The following is a 25,831-nucleotide window of genomic DNA, read 5'->3' on the forward strand; positions in this document are numbered from 1 at the left end:
TACTGCATAAAATAATATCAATATCCATTTTACTATAAGTATATGCATATATAAAGTCAGCACATATTTAAATAATAAAAGTTTCAAAAATAATAATTAAGAAAAAGTGAGAGAAAAAATATTTTAAGAAACATTAAAATTACAAAATATTAAGAAATTACGAGTGAAAATATCATCGTTATCTTAATTGCGAGAGCTTTTAAATTTGTGCAACTAATTGCTTTAAACTGCACTTGTGTATCATATTTTAATATTATGAGCGAATGGGTAACGAGAAAAAAAATGTATTGCAATCTCAAGATGATTTCAAGCGGTTTTTAAATCAGCGAGTCCGAATACATGCCAACTAGAGTGCTTGTACTAGTGATTCAACCCTCCATGTGGCTGCGCTGCCGTCGACCTAATAATGGGGTTGTCTCGCGGGCGAAACGGGGGATGATTCGGCCAGTAGCATGCTGCTTCTCGTAGCATGAATCTCGGTCGAGCTTTTCGTTGCTTTTATCGTGACGCAGCATCTGTTGTTCACACCTGATTTTTCAATTCTATTGTATTAGTGAGAAATCAAAGAACTAGACAGTGATTCGTAACCAAGAATAGTTTTGAGAAAAAAAGCAACACGTAAGTGAACATTTAACAAAAGATATTTTTTCGAAATTTAAATTAAAAAGTACACATTTAATGGACAGAACTAAATTTACCTAATTAGTCAATATATATAAGCGTGCTAAAATATAGAAATATTATGGGAATTTAATTTATAATAAATTCTAAATGATAAAGAAATTAAATAAACCCTGGAGTTACGTTATTTATATTTTTATACTATGAATATAATTTTTTATTAAATATATTATAATAATTGAAGAAAAAGAAATAGTCTCGAATATATATTTTATGCACTCTGCAAATGTGAGAATTTGTGACAAAAAAAATTGTTTGTGCGTTTTATAAATATATAATTATGATTTAATTAAAAAGACAAAGAGAGAACATGAAGACTATTAAAGACGTCATGTGACACTTGTTAGTCATACCGTGTCCATTTCTCACATATTCTCGTGTGACATTTATGTTCAAGCCCGAACTAATTAACTGTCACAGGAAACAACCCCGCTCAATTTAACAGATTCTGTAACATACGGCATTTCATGTGATTTCACGAAATAATTAGAATCTCTATTTTGCGACGCTTCAACTTCGTACTCATATATTAATTGCCGTCACGAATCATAAAAAATTCTAAAAGATACTAAATATTTATAATAAATGACAAACTCTCTCTCTAATCTGAAAACAATTTCTTTTATGAGCTATATTTAAAGATTCCCCCATAAAAGAATTATATTTTCTCTCATAAATTTAAATATTCTCAAAAATAATTATAAAATAAAATTTTGTAAAATATAAAATATAAAAAATATATATATTTATCTTATATTATTCTCGTAAAAACTCATCATATTATTCTTAAAATTTTATCTGATTCTTTGTCTCCTTTTTCAATGTCACTATATTAATATCTCTTGATCAGTTAAAATTGAAATGTTTTTCGAGAATTAAGCATCAATTAATTTTATTTTAACAAAATTATAATTTAAAACTATCAATTACATTATTTACAACAAATCATTTAATATAAAAAATTAATAGTTGTTAAAATATTCTCCGATGAGAAGAGATCTTCAAATCAATAAATGTGCCTACAAATTTTTGATTCAAAAAGATTCTATGTATATTGTAGTGTATATTATTCCATTGCATTTTATGCAGCGTTATATAACAAATATTGAGAAAAGAATTACAAACTTTAAAATTAAAATCTCTTAAGAGATTCGTAAAATGTCTGCTAGTTTTGGAAGCAACAACTATTGTTAGAATGCTAATGGAAGCACATATTTATAAAATCAGAATATCACAATTTTGCTAAAAGCGCAAACTATGACTCCCGAGAATTAATCCTGCATGATAAAACTATAATACTGCATAGTAATACTAGAATTGAAAATGCATTCCGTCACAAGAGAAAGATTAAGCATACATTTTGTCATTTTAATTAATGTAAAAGTAGAAATTATTCTATAAATCGTAAAAATATAAACAGAAAATAAAATTGCATTTATAACGTTTAAGTCTTATCAATGACTTTCAATGAATTTTTAGTTTGCGAATAATTAGAATATAAAAAAATAACAATTGTTGTGAAATTTTTAATATTTCCATTTCAATTCGTATTAAAACAATATTTTATATTTTATATATTATTATAGCCAGCTTGTGAGAATATCGATTATTTGCAATAACATTATATATCTTTTGCAAAGAAAAATAAATGTCCCTTAATAAAAAGACTAAAAAAGAGACAGAGTTGAACATTTTTTTTTATAAATACACAGACAAGTGTTGAAGATTAGCATAATAACAAAAAAGACTATTACAACAAAGCAAGACAATAAATGGTGCCCTTATATTATCGATATTACATTTAATTTATTTTTAAAAAACTAAAATTAAAAGATATAAAATTAAATTAAAAACCAGCGCAAAATTTTTATAACAAGATTTTATTTTTACCAAAAAAAAAAACACTTTTATGTATTTTTAGCTGTAATAGAAAAAGAGTCCGCATTTTCGCAAATTATCTAACAAAACTCTGCCCACAATTTTTCCGGGTCGATCCTAGTTTTATCAGGATATATCTAGACACCTGATTACAGAAAATTGAGCTAGAGGCCAAAACTTACTTGATAAAACAGGTAATATTTTGCGCGAAATTCCGAGTTAGGCGAATGAAGCGAGTGAAGCTAAGAAGCGAAGATAATACGTGACGGTAATGTTAAAATAATTTAAAAGAGCTACGTGTATACATATCTCATCCGGCTCCCGCCCTTCAGCTCGTATATATGCATATACATACACACGATACATGAATAATCCGTTGCGAAAGGCCGACGCTTTCATTTTGCCCGTCATTTTACGTCAATAATCGACGACGCACGAAAACTCACAACGAAGATTAAAATTGACAGAGACATAAACGCAAAATGATTTGACAACTGTGCAACAAGAGATTACTACTGTACCGTCATTAACAAATCTATGTAACTTTAAATTTTCGCATTGAGAGAGAGAATCATTATTTCAAATTTTTTTGCTCAATGATGTATTGTTCAATAAGTACAAAGTTTGAAAAAATTCTCTTAATAGAGATGAAACATGTATATTTATATAGCAAACATAAAGGATAAATGGAAACGTCGTATAGATTGTTTTTTCAGCGTTTTTCATATTTATCGAGAGTGATATTTTGGTATTTTCAAAAACACTCTGAATGCTGAAAACAACTTTCTAGTGCGCCGTAAATATATGAAGTATTTAATCTTGCTCGTTTTTCTATCTTTTTTGGTTTTTTATTTTACAGTTGATATGTTTCACGGAATATATTTAAAAATTTTGAATTTTTGCTCTTGCATTTACTTTCTACAGTATCATTCAAAAAAATAATTTCTGAATTGTTCTAAGCAGTGTAACAATGTGTATTATTTATCTTTATTTATCAAAGATTAGAATTAAAAGGCAACAATAGTTAAAGCAATCACAGCTGATTAAAACTTATCTCTAAATTTAGCAAATTAGACTTTATACACTGTACAAGTCAGCTATTCAACAATTTTTTCTGATATTTCTCTCTAGTGTTTCTCGTGTTTCGAATGTTTAAATAATTTTAAATAATTTTAAACAATCTTTGAAAAATTTATGAATGCTTTAGTTTAAAAGTAGTATTAACTTTTTTTATCGAGAATCATTAAAGAAGCATGTTATATCATGTATCGTATAAACGGATATAGTGTAGCCTAGTTTCTGACTTTCTTTGGCAAGTCTTAAAGTTAAAAGTAGTTAAGAGATAACTAAGTTAAGAATTGTATACGCGTTCTAAAAAAATTCTAAATTTAAATTTGAATTTTATTTTAATTTCTAAATTTGTTTCTAGTTTGATTTTCTATTTAAGCAAAATTAGCACAACAAGTTAATAAATTATCAAGTTCAATCTGATAATTCGTGTAACTCCTTGTGCACTTTATAGAAGATAGTAACCGATGCTTCGCTCTGGAAATTCTGGAGACTTGATATATGTTTATGCCAATATTCGGGAGCTTCCTAGGTACATTAGCTTCCTAGGTACAGAACGGAAAGTTCCGTTCGACAGAAAGCTTGAATTATTGGGAAAGCGTGAACAAATTCCTATTCGGGAAACTATACTGCCATCATAAGACAAACGGCTTAAACGTCGTAATTACAATCGCGGAAACTTGAAAACGATTATTTACCCAAAGATCACCTTTCGCGCAAAGTGACGGCAAGTAACAAAGTGACTTGAGAATTTCTTCTCGACTAATCGAGTCACTTTCTGAGTTGAAAAAAGCCACTTACTTCCTTTTCATTAGAACCTTTTCTATCCGCACGCGAAACTGATATTATATCTTTCTCGCTACGATCTCACGCGACATTCCCCCCGATATAATCTTAATTTGACATTTTTTACGATAACTGTAGTATCCCAAGATCATGTCGCACGCAACACATTTTAATCCCTAATTATTCGCGTGACCCTTGATTAAAATTTATTGTTTATAAATATAGTATATAAAGTGCGATATATAAAATAATTTTAATTAATATACTAATTTACAACTTTTAAAGACAAATAAATAAGTACTTGCTGCGCAAAGAATTATAATTTTTTATCGAATCTCACCACAATTTAAAAATAAAACTATATTGAGTATTTATATATATCAATATATTTATGTATTATTTTATCCGCAATAAACTGAACGAAGATTGGGGTTGTAAAGAAAATACAAAGTGATAACTATCAGCGAATCAGCTGATTATATTGCGTATATTTTTAGCGCGAGTGCGATCGTAATGTATCATATCGTAACACATCAATTTAATGAAGTTCTGAACATTTTTTACTTACTTAGTCGCATGCCTATTCCGCTATTTCTTTTTCCAAGTCAGCCGAGCTCGTTCCGCTTTAGCCAGACCTGCGGGAAAGAGTAAATACGTAAGTCTTGCTCTTAGAAACACGAACATTCGAAGCACGATTTTTCATCAATCAGCCGCGGGTGAGTGATGGAGTAAACGTGTGGTCAGACGTCGATATAATTTCATATAAAACGAATACTCTCTTTCGAGATAGATTTTTTTCTATTACGCATAAGTTTATGTTATTATTATTAATATATTATTAATATACTATTAATATATTATTATAATTCCGCATGCACAAATATTAAACAGAATGTTTTTATGATTTTTAGTTCTATCTTTAATTCTCAAAACTTACAAGCTTTGATTCAACATCTGAAATTTTACCATTCTCGCTATGTAAATGAAATTGTATGTAAAATTAACAACATGGAAAAATATGAAGTTCATATCTGCACCATAAATAAAAGAGTCGACTTTGCCGACTTTATTTTAATATACATGTGTGCGTATTACTGAATAAATTACAAAAGTTAAAAAAGATAAATTATCTCGACTGAGACCTAAAAATATTATTTTCTGTCAAAGTTGGAAATTCAAAAAGTGGCATTTGGAGAAAATTAATGTTAAAGTTTGAGAACATAAATTTCTTTCGATTTCATTTTTATCCATAGACTTATACTTGTAAAGATTTTGTTCTATAGTCTATAAAACAACTGACGCTATAGTATAAAACGATTATCACATACATCGATATTAATAATATTTATCATAATTTCTATTTTACAGAAGCCCATTCAGCTGCATAAAGCTAAATTGTGAAAAATTGTAAAAAGCACATTCATATATATACCATAATATATACGGACAAAATAAATTTCAATCTCTTTCGCTCTGTATAAAAAGGAAATAATTATATATTTAATTTTAATTTTGCTATGTTGATATCTCTCATGTTTTGAAATCCCTCTCAGCGTATTTCATTATTCTATAAAAATCGAAATACACACATGCAACAACTGCATATACTACATGCATAAGATTTCACAATTAACCTACTAATAAAATGTAATATGAGCTTTATTTGAGTAGAAGATATTCGAATGGTACAAAGCATCATCCACGTGTGCTCGAGCAAAGCTGCATTTTCAGTTAAGTGCATCAATCAATACGAGAGAAATTCGAATATCGTACCAAAGCACTCTTTCACCAATATAGAATCAAGTATATGTATAAGTATTCATTTCAATGTTTATCGCGCGTTGATCAAATATTTCAAGAATAAAATTTATATTATTGTAAATTGAAACACAATTGTTTCTCTTACATCATACTCGATAATATTCGTTTCGCGTATCACTTTTAAATTATATCAGATGTTTATTGTACATTTTGATTTTTATACAATAACTTTTGATATTTTTATCTTCTTTATTAATGACGATATAAAGTACGTAAAAATATTGTTATACAAGAATATATATTTTTATAAGAAAAAAATTAAAAATATTACTAGAATAACATATTAAGTACAATTAATTAAAATTCTTTCTAAATTGTATCAAAATATAGTTTTGAAACAAAGTTATATATTTATTATTTCAATTTTGAACTTATATACAATAAGTAGAGTTCGATTTTTAATTTGATCTTTATGGAATTATTTGATTTTTCTCTGCATTTTAATTGAGAGATACATCAAATATGTAATTTCTCGGAATAATTAAGAACAGCTTTTCGCTCGTATTTCATCTTCAATTTAGCATGTGTCCATTATATCTGGCCATGACATTCGTGTTCTGATTCGCATTCAAGAGATCAATGCACCGTCGCATTGCAAAGCACCAAAATCTTACCGCATGTGTTGACAATAGATTGTACTGGGAGAACAATAGCACACTTCCAAACATTCCTCAAAATCCAATTGTGCATCTGTCATATTGCTTGCCTATTAAACGCATTTTGATCGCTGTGTACTATATATATATATATATATATATATATATATATATTTCTCCAGAATAAATCTATGTAATATTAAATTATTGCATATAAAAAAATATTTAATTTAAAAACTTACATTTTGTATAAATTTCTTATAAAACAATTAGCTAATCGCGCGATTATCAATATTAATAAAATCAATAAATGGAATAATTCTATTACAAAATTATATTTCAGTCTCTTCAAATATAGTATTCAAAAAAATATAGTAAAATTACAATTAATTTATGGAATCCGTTTTAAATATAACTCTATGTTAAAATAAATTTTATAAATATCAGAGTTCTTTAGTCTGTTTTTATACTTTATCTTATCTATATATATATGTATAATCTTACATATCTTATATAAGATTATTTAAATCTTGTATAATATGTATTGACACTGTATTGATTTGTCACACTCGATTGAACATTCTCTGTAACAAATAATCTCATATCAAGATCATTATGTAATATCAATAAACTTGTAAAAAATAAACATGCAAAAATGACACGACTATGTAGAGTAGGTAATGAATGTCGATGCAATCTTGTAAAATTTTCTCTTTTTTCTCCGGCAAAATTCCCAAGCGACTGCATCTCATTATCCATGTTACGAAAAGATATTTTACTAGCACAATATGATCTTTATAAAGCAAAATGCATAAATGCATAACGAGATTTTAGATGCGATATGACGTAGGACGAAGAGACAATAATCTCTAGAGACTCTAATGAGACAAAAACGTCATGAAGGGTTTCATGAAGCATATTCTAGAAGAACAAGAAAAAGTATGAAATTCTTTTTAAAGTCGAGCGTCGTCGCTGTCCGGTTTGACTTTTCAGAGAAAAATGTCGACTTACACTCGCGTGATGGCAAAATATGAAAAATGGTAGCAGCTGAAGATAATATATTTCGAGGTAACGCCTCTTGATGATAAAGATTTATGAGTACGAGGGCAGTTCGATAAGTCAGTGACTTTTACAAGATATGGCACTCAAATCGCAATCTAATTTTATTTCTGATATTTACCATCTTATTTAAGTATACACACCAAGTTTCAAGTAGATCTGTCAAATAGAAATTTTTTGACAGCGTTCTAAAGCGGATAAGTTTGTGTTTTTTTGCTAAAATGGAAAAAAGTGAATTTCGTGGGCTAATAAAACATTACTTTTTGCGTGGAAAAACCATTAAGGAAACTGAAGAAAAGCTAAAAAAGTATTATGGGGTCTCTGCTCCGTCGCATGGAATGATTCACAAGTGGTTCACCATATCTTGTAAAAGTCACTGACTTATCGAACTGCCCTCGTATATCTGCTCAAAGCTTGCTCTTTTTTGCAAATTTAATAACTGTACTTATTCCGCCAGCAAAATACTAATACAAATAATAAGACAATTTCTTTTCTTTATATATATCTCAAGAAAATAATATTTATAAAATATAATTAACTATGCATTAACTGTTTAACAATTTATCATTAACAACTGTTAAATAATTCTTTTTTGTCTGTAAGTGAAATAATTGAATAAGGAGAATTTCAATCTCTACAATTACTTTAATTACTTATTAATAAAAACCTTTAAAAAACCAGGTATTAGCTTAAAACTATACAAGTTTATAATTTTAGATTTTTACTTTTATGAAAAGATATTTATAAAAAGATATAATTTACGAAATTATATTTACAGTTAAAACGCTACTTTTAAGTTGCTAGTTCAAATAATAATGCATTGTAATTCGAGAAACTTTGGTTAACAGTAGTTTACATTTACGTGTAATTCAATTTTACATGGAACTACATTGCATGCGCGAATAACACATTTACTTTCCAAGCGGATAAATGCACATTTGTGAAACGGATGATCAGGAAACGGAAACATCGTCTGATATTACATTATTAACGAAAGGACATACTTCGCTGAAAAGCCATTCCGATGGTGCATCCATGAAATATACAACACTGCACAATGTATCGAGTGAAACTACATTTGCTTCAAAACAACAAAATAAAAGACTTAAGAAAGCAGAAAAAACAAAGTTAACAATTATAATATATCTATGTAACAAATATATAACAGAAACACATTGTATATAAAATATGCTTCTTTATCTTATCGTGAAATTATTGTTTTAAGAAATTCTGATATAATGCTAAATATTATTCAAATAGTGCTGTGTATCCTATTAATATATAATAATAATGTTCTACAATAATTTTTAAATAATTATATGTATTTTGAGTTATATTAGAGCTGGAGAAATTTTTCACATTATTAATATTTACGTTTGGCGTTATTCTTAATATTCTTGACGTTTTAAATGTATATAGTAAAAATAACTGTTAAATTATACCAAGAGATGAGAAGATCCAAGATCTCATACAGAATTAAACAAATGCAAATTAACGTCCAGAAGTTTCAGAAGTACCGGAATATGTATGTAGTAAGATGCTTTGAAAATCCCTTGGCTGTACAGTAAAGTCAGGCACAATCAATCATTAAACAGATGGCAGTCGTAACTTATAATACGAATGAATGTATCATGGATGAAAGCACATTTTCCCAAGCGACAGAGAAGTATAATAAAAGGCATTCTCTAACTCGAAAACTAACCAGGTATGCCGGCACGCTTTCCTACATTTCTCGAAAGCAAAAGCATTCTTCTGGGCTTGAATTAGAATTAAGCATAAATATATTACATTATAATGCTCTTATGTATTATACTAGTTGAACACATAGAAATATATTACACTACACGTTCTTCACAATGAAGAATATTCTCGTTCAATACCTATCGACAAACGTATACTCTGTACACGATCGTATCCCACTTTAACTTTTACATTATGTATTGCCACGCTCGCTTTCAAAATAAAGCTTAAAGAATGAATATCGATTACGGCTAAAGGTGATTATAAACAGAGTGCAACTTCCAATTAACAGCCTGCAATCTTGATAATAAACGTCAAGATTTTTGATATAATTTCCATTTTTGTTTAGACGTTAAGTTAATTATTATTAGAGTTTCCGCGATTCCGCGGACTCAACTGCGGAATATTGTTAGATCTATGAGATGTTCGAAATCAGAAATTAGTAACTCAATCAACAGAATTAATTTAATATCGGAAGTTTGCGGGTTCAACCTATAACTTATACGAGAAATTTATAGTATGTTATAAAATAAAACTTTGCAATCTACTTTAATTTTTTTTAAATAACTATATAAAAAAATTATAATTTTATGGAACATATAATTTTAACAGAAAATATGATTTTTTTAATTAAAGAATTAAGAAAGGCAATAAGAGCCAGCGCAATTTGGGGTGCAATAAATTTATTATAAATCGATTCTTTTAAATTTTACATATCTATCTAATCATAATGTGTCTATAATCTAATTTATATATTTTCTTTGGCTCTCACTCATTAAGTAATTTGTGAAATGGCTATCAGCTGTGACATCAACTTGAGAGCACACGAAAACTTGAAAGCGAACATTCGATGTGTACAGAACTAATGAAACCAGTGCTTACGTAAAGCTAACACTTTTGATTTAAACGTCTATATTTATCCACGAAAATGGAGCACGGTTGGAAACGTCAAAAGGATAAGCTGAAAGACAGAAATTAAGCGAACCGGAGATGTTTTGCAAGAAAAAGAGATTGACAAAGTTTTTCTTATTGCAGTGCGACTGAGTAATGTGGGAAATTTAGTAGACATCGCAGGCATCTCTACGATTGCACCTACGTGTGTTTGCACAACGATAAAATGGATGAACTCTACTGTACAGTAAACTCTATGAAAATCTGAAAAAATCAACAGTGAGTTAAATATACAATAACTACGATGAGATATAACATTTAAATAAATAAGGGATATGGTTCATTCGTGATTCACCATGAAATACGAAGTATGAAAATATCAAAATTGAAATTGAAAAAAGATAATCCGAAATAATGAAGCAAAAGTACCTGTAAATTGTATATATGACTTGGAACATTTAAAAATATATTATCATTGCAATGCAGACTAATTTAAAATATGAAAATTTATACAGATATATCAAATTTATAGCATTGTGATATTCCTGATATTATTTCGAAAATCAAAATCCGCGAATGAATTAATTACATCCACAAATTAAATGTAATATTCTGTTAACCAAGCTATGAAACATATATATTATTCATTCCAATCATATCATAACCGCATGTCTCGCAAATGTAGTAATATATTTCTCCATGATAAAGTGGAGAAATTTTAAATGAGACAAATGGAAATATAGATCGTGATTATAATTCATCCGTATACTTTATTAATGTATTTTGCCAATTATAAATATAGCTGTAATTGCGAAAGATATATGCAGATTTTAATATGCTGCATCTTAACGAAGCTCCATTTTTAATATACCAAGTACTCGGTATATTTTTGATAATTGCTAGGCAAGACAAATTAACGCTTGCAATAAGATAACAATAAATAATTATTTCCGTATTGTAACTTATCTGTCAGATAATACAGAAAAAAAACAAGTTATTATTTTTTTTGCTTTAAATTAAATTCCAATTAAAAAATATCTTTCTATATAAAATTTTATTTTTCTCTCGATTCTCTCTCAAATGTTATTCTAAATTTGTACGATCCGAATATAACCATTGATTAATTTCTTTTTTTATCATAAGCGCGCTGCTAATTCCAATCAATTTTCTTTCGAACTTGTATTTTCAACTGCGATTTTTGTGATTATATACGCATCCACATTACGGCATCACTAAATAATATTTGGCTTTCTAGGTTTGTCGATAATTAGCAATTGAGCTGCAACCCTAGATGCATTAGCATCGCGTAACGACGCCGAGAAATCTCGACATCGATGACAATGCTAGAATCAGAACAACGGCAGTGAAAGATGGTGGACAAGGAAGAGTTGAACATAACGAAGGCTAAGGCCCCTCCACCGTTGAATCTCAACGAGGCGATCGAGGACGAAGTACTGAACCAAAAGACTGCTAGAAGTGAGTAAAATACGAATTCGCCCCATGCAGAATGTGCTACGAAGCATGCAAAGATTTAAGGCTGTCTCGGCAATCCCAAGTGAAACGTGAATATATGAAAAATGTAGAGAGAAGGAGAAATAGAAAGAGAGAGAAGCGAAACATGCACCCTTCAAGATTTATGTTATAAAACTGGAAAAATTACACATTTGACTGAATTGCTTGGATTTTTTTAACTGATATCTATATTTGATTTATTGCAACCGTCAACTCTTTCTTCTTTTCTTTAAATCAGAAACGAATCTTTCTTTTACTATAATAATTTCTGATAATTTATTACACATCATCAATGCGTCTCTGCCAATAAAGTAAAATTTTATTTATTACAGAAATAATAGCTGTAATATTGCACAAAAATTTTAATTACCCTCCCTTATTTTACGTATATAAACAAAATAAAAATAATTTCTTAAAAACAACTGCCGCGTATACAACAACCATATATTTTTCATTTTTCACAGTGCTTGATATCTTTATAAACGAGAGAAATGAATAATTATATGCGTGTATTTCTGTAATTAATTATTTTGCATGTATATTTGTTTTTTTTATCATTTTTGCACTGTGCAGTCACTATCGACACACAATTAACACGCAAAAACGAACAAATATTCCATTTATATCGGACGTTTGCAAAATCAACCATTCAATTAATTAACAACACGCTACGTTCTCGTGTTCGTTCCAACTTTTCTTTCTTCTTTCCACCTCGATTCTCTACGCGATCGATACTCGTGCAGCCTGAAATTATAAAAAACGGTGTGCAATGGTAACGACAGCACGTGTGCGCTACGATGTGACTGTCAGAAGTTAAAATGAAAAGCCTGTAACGAATTAATTAAATCCATACTTTTTCGTGCTTTTCGTTTGAAGTTTTACTTCAATAATTTCGCAAAAATTACTATAAAAATAATCAAGAAAAATTAATCTATATACACTCACTAACAAAACTAATATAATCTTGTATATTTGAAAAAAATATAGAAAAATTAAAAAATTAATCCATATACAATTATTAGTTATATTTTAATAAAAAAGTTAAAAATAAAAACATTTTGTAACATATTTTTATATATTTGAAAGAATAATTTAATGACTTAATAAAATAAGTAATTTTATAAGCAATTGTTTGAAAAATAAAGGATATTAAATCTGATTATTAGATATAAATTATTTATATATTCTTTTTCATCAGTCCTTAAGAATGATCTTCTTCTACATGAGGCTGTGATAAAAAACGAACCGGACACCGTTCGTAAAGTACTTAAGGAGACTGTTGACGTAGATTCCAGAAATAATGTAAGTTACTACAAATGTTTCAGAGATAAAAATAAATATGTTATCTGTTTTATTTTATTTGTATATTTCATTTTGAGAAAAAAATTAATTTAAGATTATAATTAAGAGTAATAAACATTTTCTTAACTATTATCAAAATCATCATTTTAGTATGGTCGCGCACCGATTCATTGGGCAGCATCTAGAGGAAGTACAGAAATTATTGAAATGTTGATACAAGCTAAATGCGATATCGAAGCGAGAGATAAGGTATGACACATTTTTTAAATTAGAGCTGCTCATTAAATGATTGCAAATTAACTAAATTAACGAGAAAAATGAACATTTTCTCGTAATAAAAAATAGAAAATTTTTAACATTAAAATATAGATTCTTTAGAGATTTAGCATTATTCCGACAATAAATAAAAAGTTTATTGTAAAAATAGTAATTGATAAATGAATAAATATTTAATTTACATATTCTTGAAGCATTTCTTTCGGAATTTAATCTAGACTCTGCTGACTTGATGAAATTCCTTATGGAACATTAATTTCCGAGCTGTTCATTTCTCTTTCAAGTATGGAATGCGTCCCTTACATATGGCAGCTCAGCACGGGCATCGAGACGCGGTGAAGATGCTGATCAATGCTGGAGCAAATGTATCCGCGGTTAATAAGGTATATTAATAATCCTATAACAATAAGTTACATTAAATTAAATATTATGTCGAAGCAAATTGTTTCTTGAGGAAAGGATATTAGTAAATGTCATTAGTAAATGAAATTTATTAAGCATACACACAACTTGCATAGAACGTATACAATGCATAACTATCGTGTAAAGAAAACTTCATTAAAAAAAAGAACGCAAAAGCTTTGTCCAATAGAAAATTTACGGAACATATTGCACGGGATTAAATTGTATGTGTAATTGAAGTTTATTGATCACAGATACGATAGAAAGAAAATATTGAAACTGAAACCTCTCGCGCGGAGATTGTGAAAAAAAAGATAAATACGTCGTCAGAAAACCGCGACGAAATTAAAATCAATAGTGTGTCAATATTGATATTGGCATTGGTCCTAAATAATAACGCGCATTTTCCCTCCTTTCTCTTTGGCGAATCGAATCATTGATGGAATAAGAAAATAAGATACACGTGGACTATAGAAGAATCTCTCTTGCACGCGCGAGATAGAGCAGCAGAGTTCTTTTACTAATTAAAATTACTCGTGAGAAACGTTTCGCGCTTTATAATGTAAAAGCTGCGAATTTTCTTTCGCGAAGCCATCTCTTTATTGCGGAAGCATAAACAAAAGATCCCTTTCCGGTCAGAAACAATACACCCTCTTAATGTGTGGTGCTCGGGGCGGCAACGTAAGCGTAGTGGAGTATCTCGCGGAAGCTGTGGAATCGTTAAACGGCGAGGCCATCGACTGCACCGGTGCGACTGCACTTCACCATGCAGCCATTTCCGGACATCCTGCAGTGATAACAGCGCTCGCTAATATTCCACGGATCGTACTCGACGCCACAGATAAGGTAAGTGCAAATAATTTTTTTTTTTTATTTTAATACGTTGTTATTTTACATCGTTATACTATGTAAAAATTGTCAATACGTCCGCGAAAAAATTAGAGCGTATTTTCTATCTCCGGATATTACTTTAACTTCACATTCTCGAACGTTGTCGAGAACTCAATCATCTCAGTTTCTGCGACTGTGACAAGCTTTCAAATTTGATTGCTGCATAAAGATATAAAAATAGAAAGAACGTATTTTTCATCTGCAGAGGAAGTGCGGATGTGCGATGTCAAAGAAACTGCAAAAGACACAACTACCTCGATAGTTCTCTATTATCGATATAAAATAATAGTAGTCTAAAATGTTCATAATTTTTGTCGCGCGCGTTTATTTTATTACCTTATTGTTTCAATTAAATTAAATTTATAATCACGTAATCACAGTAAAACCAGTGCTTTAATCCGTGTTATATCTCATATAAGTTATCAGATCAGTGAACAAGCGATACACAGCAAACCAGCTTATATTGTCTTGACGTTGAGTAACATATTAGTGTATATGCATCGCGTGCATTCCAAAATACATACGCTAATATGCTCTCTCATAATACGGGCGTGCTTTGGTCTCAGATTCTCAAACTTGGCGTTGCAATGTATTTCACATCTGGAAATATCTGATTCTCGCATTTCGCCCCGATTCAATGCCTCGAGGAATTATCATCCATCCGTTTATCCATTGGCATCCTGGTTTCTCAAACTTTATTCGCGGAAGTTCCATTATACATAATACAACATTGATATAATTAAAAGCCGACCACTTCCGCGTAAACATCGTTCGGGAAATTCATTGCGCATCATTGTGCAGTTAGCTCTCATAAATTATTAATCAATTCTCTCTCAGAAAATATTTATATACCAACACACAAATTATGCATAATTTTATGCATCTTATTTTTTATCAGATTGTATAATTGCCTGCAATAATATTTTGAAACATAACTCTGCGATGTATTGCAAATTGACTTTTAAAAACATAAATTTGTAGAAGAATGTCATATGCATTTCAGGTGAAATTGATTGCTTTTAATATGATTATAAATACATTCATGTTACAAGTAGGAAGAAAGATATTGCACTTGTCTGATTTTGCGTGAATAACAATTAATTAGCACTTAAGGCAATGTTCAATTAAAAGATTAACTGCATCATTTATATAAATAAAAATTCATTATCCTCGAACGTTAATAATAAAATAATATAATATACCAGGCAGAGATCATATCTAAAAGCGGATTTCCTAACGAAAAAAAATGAAAGACAATCTATTAAAATCAGTTATCACTTGACAATTTCTCTGATAATCTTTCTCTTTCTCTCTCAGCCATTTCCAGTCGATGCGGTTCTCTGGCATCTTTTATTTACTTACACCGTAATGACAATAAACATCTGTCCATAATCCTAAATCAGCTTTGACGTGCGACGCAGACACTCTCTGGAACGTTTCAAGTTGCTTCTCGATACGCGAAATATAGACACCTAACACCTAACAAACACGTTTACTCCTGGGAAATGTGCAAGCTTTTTGCTTCATCACAAAGTAACAAACATGTGTGCAGTCTTTTAATAAAAGTTTACGAGAAACAAGATAAAAGAAAAATTATTTTAATATATTTAATTTTACTCACTAGCGGATCCTGACGTCAATAATGGGGGAGGTTTTGCAAAATTATTTTATTTAATATTTTTGGTTTCATGATTAGCTTTTATTCCAGGATCAACGACGTCGATAGCTCTTTAATGTTTATTTTTCTTTATTTATATTTTTTAAACAAATTCAGCAAAACTGTTTCTTTTAATTTGCAAGGGGGGGTTAACCCCCCCCCCCAAGGATCCGCCAATGTATATATATATATATATATATATATATATATATATATTATATAGATATAAAGAATTTCTCGCCTACTTATTTTCATGCAACGAAATTATCTCATCATTTCGCCCTATGTCTGACTTAATCTACACTTAACTCCTTGAATGCGTAATGAGTATAATTTACAGTGTATCTTATACTTATATATATATATATATATATATATATATATATAATATAGATATAAAGAATTTCGCCTAATTATTTTCGTGCATGAAATTATCTCATCATTTCATCCTATGTCTGACTTAATCTACACCTAACTCCTTGAATGCGTAATGGGTATAATTTACAGTATATCTTATACTTATATATATATATGTGTGTATATATATATATAAAATATATATATAAAAGTATAAGAAACACTGTAAATTATACTCATTACGGATTCAAGGAGTTAAGTATAGATTAAGTCAGACATAGGACGAAATGAGATAATTTCGTTGCACGACAATAATTAGGCGAAATTCTTTATATCTATATAATATATACAATATGTATGTATAAGATACACTGTAAATTATACTCATTACGCATTCAAGGAGTTAAGTGTAGATTAAGTCAGACATAGGATGAAATGAGATAATTTCATGCACGAAAATAATTAGGCGAAATTCTTTATATCTATATTATATATATATACATATATATATAAGTATATATATAAGTATAAGATACACTGTAAATTATACTCATTACGCATTTAAGGAGTTAAGTATAGATTAAGTCAGACATAGGACGAAATGATGAGATAATTTTGTTATACGAAAATAATTAGGCGAAATTCTTTGTATCTATATAATATATATTATATAGATATAAATAATTTCACCTAATTATTTTCGTGCAATGAAATTATCTCATCATTTCGTCCTATGTCTGACTTAATCTATACTTAACTCCTTAAATGCGTAATGAGTATAATTTACAGTGTATCTTATATTTATATATATACACTAACGGATCCTGACGTCGATAGCTCTTTAATGTTTGTTTTTCTTTATTTATATTTTTTAAACAAATTCAGCAAAACTGTTTCTTTTAATTTGCAAGGGGGGGGGGATTAACCCTCTCAGGATCCGCCAGTGATTTTACTTAATTTAGATGTTGCAAACACACAAATTAAAAATGAAGATTATCTATTTAAATATTTATTATAATATTATCTACTAAGATTATTTCTCTTACACTGAATCAATGAAAATGTCGCTGATTAAAGCAGTGAAAAGATTTCACCGAAGATGAGTATTTCACTGATTTTCAGTGAAACACTTACACTTTGCTCCTCCGTCTTTTACTGATTATGAGAGTAAGATTTCAGTGAAAAAGCAGCTAATACCACTAATTCTTCTTAATGAGATTTCATAATTTTAACTGAAACTACTGCTTATCAATGATAACAAACTGATTTTATTTAAAAGAGTAAAGGAAAAAAAATTTAATTTTAAGAAGAAATCTAACATAAACAAATAATCGGAAATCAGATGAATAGAGACGAACACAATCTCTTTTTGTATCAATATTTAGACAAATATCTTTCTCCAATACAAAACTTAACAAAATCAGATTTTAACAGATTCTATTTGCTTCTCATTATGTGGATTATATTATCGCAATATTAAATTTCAATCGTAGTATTTGCATTTCACTGATATGTGAAAATATCACATATCACATATTATATGCTCTAATGCGAAGCAACGAAAACGCATCAACAATCGTCCGAGAATTATGAATAGCTATGGGGTAGTGCGCGCAGTATCGATCGCGCATAGAAAGACAAAAGGGGAATTTATAATTTATCGACAGGAACAATCGACCATGTCTCTCTCCCTTTCTCTCTCTCTCTCTCTCTCTCTCTCTCTCTCTGTCACATACACACACATATACACACACACAGTTTGCCGTGCATTTAGGGGTAAGAGGAACCGCTCAGATTTCCGCATGTGCAACCGTATATACGCTCACAGGTAGGTAGATAGGTAAGTAGATAGGTAGATAGGGTAGGTAGGTCACAGAGAGTATCTTTCCTCTCAATTTAGATCCTGGAAAGTGGGGTCCCTCTCTCTCTCTCTCTCCCTCTGTATCTCTGTGTAAATGTGTCTCCGATATCAAGCTGCTATAAGGTGTATCGAAAGGAAAAAATAAAATTTTCCAAAAAAGAATCTCCACGATTGCAAAACTCCGGTCGATCGCAAACTCGAGTACACAACACACACACACACACATTTTATAGGGGAGTAAAATTTCGTAAGAGAGAAACAAATTTTAATTTCTCCACACTTTTTTCCTCTTTCATACTCTTGCTTTTTTATTAAATTTACCCTCTCATGCATCCCTCGATTTTCTTCGCAGTCGTGAGCGGAATTTTAATCTTGCTGAGATATCTCGTTCATTCCATCTTTACGTTCCGCATGGCTTGTGTATCGAGTAAAACCATTCTTGAGCAATCAATTCCTTCTATCTTTTCCGAAAATATCATTTGATGTCGATTAGGGTCGTACATACACACATTAATTAGAATAAAGATAACATTGCATACCATTATCTTCTAATAATACAATTAATGATCAAATCTCAATAATTTTCTAATATCTATTAAATAAAAGTATTTTCATCATTAATGATTGTAAAAAGTCAGTTTCATCAGATTAAAAGATATTAAAAAATGGTTTATTACATTTTTGTTATCAATATAAAATTATAATAATCAATATAAAGTTATAATAACGAATATAAGCTCTCTCTTGTATGTATGATATTCCTGAAGAATTATTTATTTAAATTTTATATGGTTTCCATCTTCGCTAAATAAATATTCTGCAATGCTGTAAGAGAGAAACATAGAATAATATGTTTTTTGTCATCCAGTATAAAACATAAAAATTTTATGTAGGAATATTGTACTTTCTACAAATATTATGATCACAGTATTCGAATTAAAATTTGCAATTTTTATTTTTACAGAAAATTCTTTTATTTAATTCTTTAAAAAACTGATACGTGTCCTTGCGAAAACACGAAAGTGACGTACATGTATAAATATAGAAAGATAATGATATATTTGAACATGTAATTTTTATAATAAATGTATAAAAGTATATGGTGCTTTCAAAGTTCATCGAATCTCTCGCGATAAATTTGAATTCATTTTCAGAAAGGACAAACCCCGATGCATTATGCCTGCGCTGAGGAGCACTTGGAAGCGGTCGAAGTTCTTATAGAATTAAGCGTGAACGTAGACGCCCAGGATAACGATGGGAATACCCCACTTCACGTAGCCACCAGAACGAGACACACCGGGATAGCGCAATTATTATTAAAAGCTGGAGCGAATACCGAGCTAACCGATGCGGTAAATTGAATAATCGAGTAACATCACGTCCATTTAACGAACGGGAAAAGATGTACATAACTCACTAGGTGAACAAGACAAGACGTAATAAAATCAAACATGACAAAATAAATTATTATTTATATCAATTAAACTTCGATATTAAATTCATACGTAAGAAGAATATCTATCGTAAAATATTTGAATTATTCATTTATCTCCAGCAAAAACTTTTTTTATATTAAATTGAATGGATCGACATAATTTATGGCAACAAGATTTCATTGTAATGACAAACGCGTTTGTATCATGTCTGATTAATCTGTATCAACTTTATCTCTCTATATTTTCAGGAGGGTTTCACTCCCCTTCACGTCGCCGCGAGTCAAGGATGCAAAGGAATACTCGACTCCATGATTCAGCACGGAGCCGATCTTAACAAGCAGTGCAAGGTACAAATATAATCCGTGCCAACTGCTGCATGCATAATGATAGTTCTCAATATTTTGTCGACGCATTATTTGTGCATAGAAATATGTCGATGTTCGATAATCATGCAAATTAATCAAATAAATATTGAATCAATATAATCAAAATATTGAAAAAAGTAAATGTGCAGAAAGATGCTTCTTGAAAAAAATACATACGAATAAATTCAATAAGTTTTTTCTCAATTATATATTACAGAATGGTAACACATCCTTGCATCTGGCCTGTCAAAACAACGAAGTAGAAACGGTAGAAATATTAATTAATAAAGGTGTCGATCTCAATTGTTTAAATCTGGTATGTAAAATATATAGATTACATGTTTCCACAAAAAGCTGTATTCTTAATAATATTATATTTATTATATTCTTAATGTGCAATAAAAAATAAAATTGTATAAATTTTTTAATAATATTACACATATCAATTTTCAAATAAATTTTTTTTATAATACATATTTTCATATTTTCAATGATTTTCTACTTCCACTCGAGAGATATCAAAAACTTTATAATAGAATTGTTAATTTCTTCGTTTTCTATATCGATTTGTTTTAGAGACTTCAATCTCCGATACATATTGCAGCCGAGATGGGACATACGGATATTTGTGAATTACTTCTTGCAGCGGGCGCGAATATCGAGCAAAAAGAACAGGTAAATACTGTCAAAAATGGAATCCGAAATGAAATCGAATATTATCCTTTGACAATATAATTAACTCAATCCGTTTATGTTTCAAACATATTATCAACACTTGTTGATTAATCATTTATAGACATTATTATTTCATTATTAAACAAGTCTGCCATTAAACAATTGCAATATAAATCCAGAGCTCACAATATGCTAGAATTATAATTAAATATGAATTAGTTGTTAAGCAATTAAATCTTGCTTATAAATTAATGATTCAACCCACTTGACAAATATATATAATTTACAATATGTAAAAAAAGATTCCAGAGGCACCAGAAAGCTAAATAAAGAGAATATCTAATTAAATCTTCGTAAATCAGAGTGCAGCGATAAAATATTATGATAAATACAAAGTAATATTTTTATATATATTATATTCTTTGTGACATAATTTATAATCAACAGATCTACTTTAATATTAACCTCCGACATTATGATACTTCAAATTCAATCAAAATAATATCACAAATTATCGTCATTTCATATAAATAAATAAAGATAATATCGATCACATATCATATTGTTACGAATTGGTAAAATATTTATATATATGATATACACACGTAAAATAAATAAATAAAAACTAAATCAGAATTTGTAATATATAGTCACAATTTTAATAATAATATAAAATTTCTTAATAAAATATTAATAATATAATAATTTTCTTGATATATATTTGTCTTTTACATCCCTAAATAAAAGGAAGATAAGACTTTTTTTCATAAAAGAAATTATTAGAAAAGATTTAATCTATTTTGATTGTGTATGTGAGCAGTTCCAAAAATATAATAGCGCACACATACACATGCATCGCACTTAATCTTAATTGTAATCTTAATTTATTGGACGACGTTTATCGCGCTTACACGGCTCGATCCTGTCGACAATGTGACACGTGCCGCGGGAAATTGAGTCGTGCTATTTGCAGAAAAGCTTCGAATCGAACGCTTTACCCTAATCTCACGCGCTGAAGTTAACACGATAGGGGTGCCAGATTGATGGCCGTTATAAACTCGATAATAAAGTTAAAGCAAAGTTTATCTTGACGTTTGCAGAGCGGTCGCACGCCACTTTATATTGCGGCGAGGGGCAGTTTCACGGCCATCGTCGACATGATCATTAAAACCGCGAGATTGGATTATCCGACCCCGGTAGGTATGCTGACAAGGATTTCGTTTAACGTCAACATTTTTTTTTCCTCTTATTGTACGTTTGATACACGTCGTCTCTGACACGTGAGACACGTAAGGCTCGTCCTAATTTGATACTTAAGACTCTCACTTTAATCTAAAAACTTCGATAATGATTGTAAGATGTATCGTAATTTAAATTAATATTTTTCGTGTGCGAAAATTCCAGTGACATTTCTCATTAAATTCGTATAGGAAAAAATTTTATATTGTTGCAAATTTTATTCCAAACAGATAACTTCGATTCATGTTGAATATACTCCAGTCACGATCCTAGTGTTTAATTGTAATAAAATCAAACAAAAATATAGAAATTTACTACGAATCTTAGGAAATCTTGAATTCTGACAAGGAGGTCCGAGAATTGACTCCGGCGCGAAGGCGATGGAGGGAAGGATCATGCGGTGGCAGCATCTCCAGCAACAATGGTCGTCTCCCCGAACAAGTTCGATCTATTCTCTGGAAATTGGCCTACAAACAATTAGCACCTGGCGACTGGGAAAAACTAGCTCTTCACTGGGCCTTCACTCCTCATCAGATCAAAGCTATCGAGCATCAATATACAGGTGAATCGACATTATGTCACACACATTTCGATTCCTTTGTCGCGAACCATTATTCCATTGTAAAATAAACATCAAATTAATTTTCTCGACATTTGTCTTAAAAATCATATAAAAAATCTAGGTCTCATCTCATCGGGGTGCAAAAGTAAGAACCCAAAATATTAATTTAAAAAATAATAAATATGAATTTGTGTAATGACATATAAGACGATTACCATATAATTAATCTCCGTTTATATATGTGTGAGATTTGTGCCTCGATGTTCATCTATACTGCACCTAGAACAGCTTTATGAAAAGGACGATAAAGCTCCCATTGTAGGTTCTTCGAGTTACAAGGAGCACGGATTTCGAATGTTAATGATTTGGGCTTCCGGATTAAATCCCGACGTACAATTAGTAAAAGAGCTCTGCGACGCTTTGTCAGCGGTGGATAAGAACGCAATTGCTGGTAATCCCTTTTTTATTATTATTGTACATATATATATCTCAGCAAACTTTCTGTAATATGCAAAATAAATATTCCATTTTTATTAAAGATAATAATGAATTACAGCACAAATGCTGTTTGCAAAGATAAAAATAACAAATATAATATTTCTAAGATTGAATTTTGAATTAAATGAAATTTCTTGCAAAGGGAGTTTGTTTTCTTTCATTTATTTCAGATTCCGTTCGTAAGCAAATAGAACAGGGAAATGACAGCAAGGCAAAATCGAAAGGACAACGATGTCATAAATGTTCCATCACATGAATATCTACAAGTGCCAAACTCGATCTCACATGTAAATTCTATACAAAAATGTAACGAATGGATGTTGTAACTTGTGTAATAACTGTTGCTGTTGGCAATTTCGCAGATTGTAAGAAAAATTTGAAATTAGCAAACATAATTTATGACAGAGATGAAAATTACATACGATAAATATCTTTTGTACTGATACACAATGTTTCATAAATTCTTGAAATACGATTATTAATTTATGGTGCAGGTATAGCTGTCATTATCGGTTTAAAATAATCAGAGAGAGAATTTTTTCCTTATATTAGATTATCTAATTATACATTTGACTCGATAAAATTTATATGCCAAGTTTTTAAGCCAAAATTTAAGAATCGAGTCTAATACACTCAACATAAAAAAACACATCATCATATCATAGTGAATAAAATAAATCCGTTAATACTTTGATAAAAAGTTACACACACGAATAAAAAATCTGAGAAAATGTAGAAATAAATTTTTACTTATATAACAAATTATTACTTTTTCATAAACTTTTAAACCAGGCAGATTACATAATCTATCTTGAAAAGTTGACTGAAGATAAGCTTGACAAAAATAAATCATTCTATAAAATATATTATATTTCTCTTCATTACTCTATCGGATTAAATATCATTCACATTACACACAACACGCACATATATATACATATATATATAAATATGTAACAGTGAACATACAAGAACATAATAGTGAAGAAAATATTCGAAATACAATTATATATAAATTATGCGAAAAAGAATATTTAAAAAAACGTGAGATACTTGAACAATTATATGTATGAAACCAAGCCGTCCTAAGCTAATCCTAATTTAGATGATTATTATAATTCCGTTTATCCTTGCGATTCTCTTATAGAGGAACGCAGTATGCCTCTGTAACTTGTAGAAACAAAATTATAGTTAATATACAAAAGCCATCGAAAAAGCGGTACAATTGTAAAATCAAAGTAACAATCTAGGAACTCTTCGGAATAGATATAATAACGCATAGAGTAAGTATGAGAATAAATTTTGCAGGGCTTTTGATGTGATAAAAAGTTATTAGATTATTAGATTTCGATAAGAATATTTAAAAAATATCGATAGCGCGCGCGATTATCACGCGCACATTTCTCGAGAGAGACAATCTACATATCCGACTAAATCTACAAATCTATATTTAATTAACTACGGGCAATAACAATACATATTTAACTTTATGTGTCGCAATATTTAGTAAATTAAAAATTATAAAATTTTTTGGATAAAGTCAAATTCGTAATAATAAATTTTCAAATAAGACTTTTCTATTTCCATTACATTTATATAATTTTAAAAGTTATATAATTTTAAAACGTTCTTAACAAACAGAATGAGATCGAAAATAATTAAGTACAAAAATACTTTTTCTGTACTTGTATGTTTATAATTTTTTAATAAAATTGTAACAATTAACAAAAAATATCAATAGTGGATAAGAATAGCGATACAGATATAATATAATATAGAGACAAATACTTACTGCTTCATTTAAAAAATCATGGACTTCCGAAGCTGCTTTCTGAAAGTACGATTTTACAACAATGTACATACATATCTCATCTTGATGTAATAAATCGTTGTATTCTGTGTATCGTTGTATTAATTATTATTGCAATCGTTATCTAAAGCAATTCAAATCTGTAAAATTATGACTTATCAATTAAATAAATCTAACTTTTTCTTCGAAAAAAAAATATATATATATCTCATTCCCAAAATTACGAACAGGAAACTGGAGCTGAAAGGAAAAAGGATCAAGATCGTTGTATTAATTATTATTGCAATCGTTATCTAAAACAATTCAAATCTGTGAAATTATGACTTATCAATTAAATAAATCTAACTTTCTTCGAAAAAAAAAAAAATATATATATATATATCTCATTCCCAAAATTACGAACAGGAAACTGGAGCTGAAAGGAAAAAGGATCAAGATCAGAAAGAATAAAATATGACAAGATAATGT

At 29.4% G+C, this 25,831-nt stretch overlaps 2 protein-coding genes across 6 annotated transcripts in view; one reads left to right on the top strand and one right to left on the bottom strand.

Annotated features, from left to right (window-relative positions):
* Positions 1-438: 438 nt before the first annotated feature.
* LOC145939743 (uncharacterized) lies at positions 439-25,427 on the top strand. Of its 5 annotated transcripts, none has more exons than XM_083044302.1 (15): positions 439-618; positions 10,665-10,799; positions 11,776-11,996; positions 13,231-13,334; positions 13,485-13,583; positions 13,895-13,993; positions 14,652-14,858; positions 19,933-20,130; positions 20,463-20,561; positions 20,797-20,895; positions 21,156-21,254; positions 22,355-22,450; positions 22,821-23,055; positions 23,366-23,506; positions 23,724-25,427. In XM_083044302.1, the coding sequence occupies exons 3-15, from the start codon at positions 11,891-11,893 to the stop codon at positions 23,807-23,809; spliced, it is 1,668 nt and encodes a 555-aa protein (XP_082900428.1). In that variant the 5' UTR covers positions 439-618; positions 10,665-10,799; positions 11,776-11,890; the 3' UTR covers positions 23,810-25,427. The 5 variants fall into 5 exon arrangements, with proteins under 5 accessions (XP_082900428.1, XP_082900430.1, XP_082900431.1 ...); XM_083044304.1 differs by having other exon boundaries at positions 23,378-23,506; XM_083044305.1 differs by having other exon boundaries at positions 22,842-23,055.
* Positions 4,987-25,831, bottom strand: part of Hrb27c (Heterogeneous nuclear ribonucleoprotein at 27C) — a 58,233-nt gene continuing 37,388 nt past the window's right edge. The window contains exon 8 of the mRNA XM_083044311.1: positions 4,987-5,048. Within this exon, the coding sequence (XP_082900437.1) occupies positions 5,002-5,048 (47 nt within the window). The 3' untranslated portion in view covers positions 4,987-5,001. The remainder of the gene's footprint in view (positions 5,049-25,831) is intronic.

The sequence above is a fragment of the Prenolepis imparis genome, unplaced genomic scaffold (assembly GCF_030444845.1).
Source record: "Prenolepis imparis isolate NDT839.2.m4 unplaced genomic scaffold, iyPreImpa1.0 SCAF_8, whole genome shotgun sequence".
Classification (NCBI taxonomy): domain Eukaryota; kingdom Metazoa; phylum Arthropoda; class Insecta; order Hymenoptera; family Formicidae; genus Prenolepis; species Prenolepis imparis.

What these genes read in the sequence shown, in the direction of transcription:
- LOC145939743 (XM_083044302.1), top strand. Translation starts at nt 11,891, where the DNA reads ATGGTGGACAAGGAAGAGTTGAACATAACGAAGGCTAAGGCCCCTCCA. An exon ending in ACGTAGATTCCAGAAATAAT is followed by an intron (nt 13,335 to 13,484) that starts GTAAGTTACTAC and finishes TCATCATTTTAG; the next exon opens with TATGGTCGCGCACCGATTCA. An exon ending in ATCTCAATTGTTTAAATCTG is followed by an intron (nt 20,896 to 21,155) that starts GTATGTAAAATA and finishes GATTTGTTTTAG; the next exon opens with AGACTTCAATCTCCGATACA.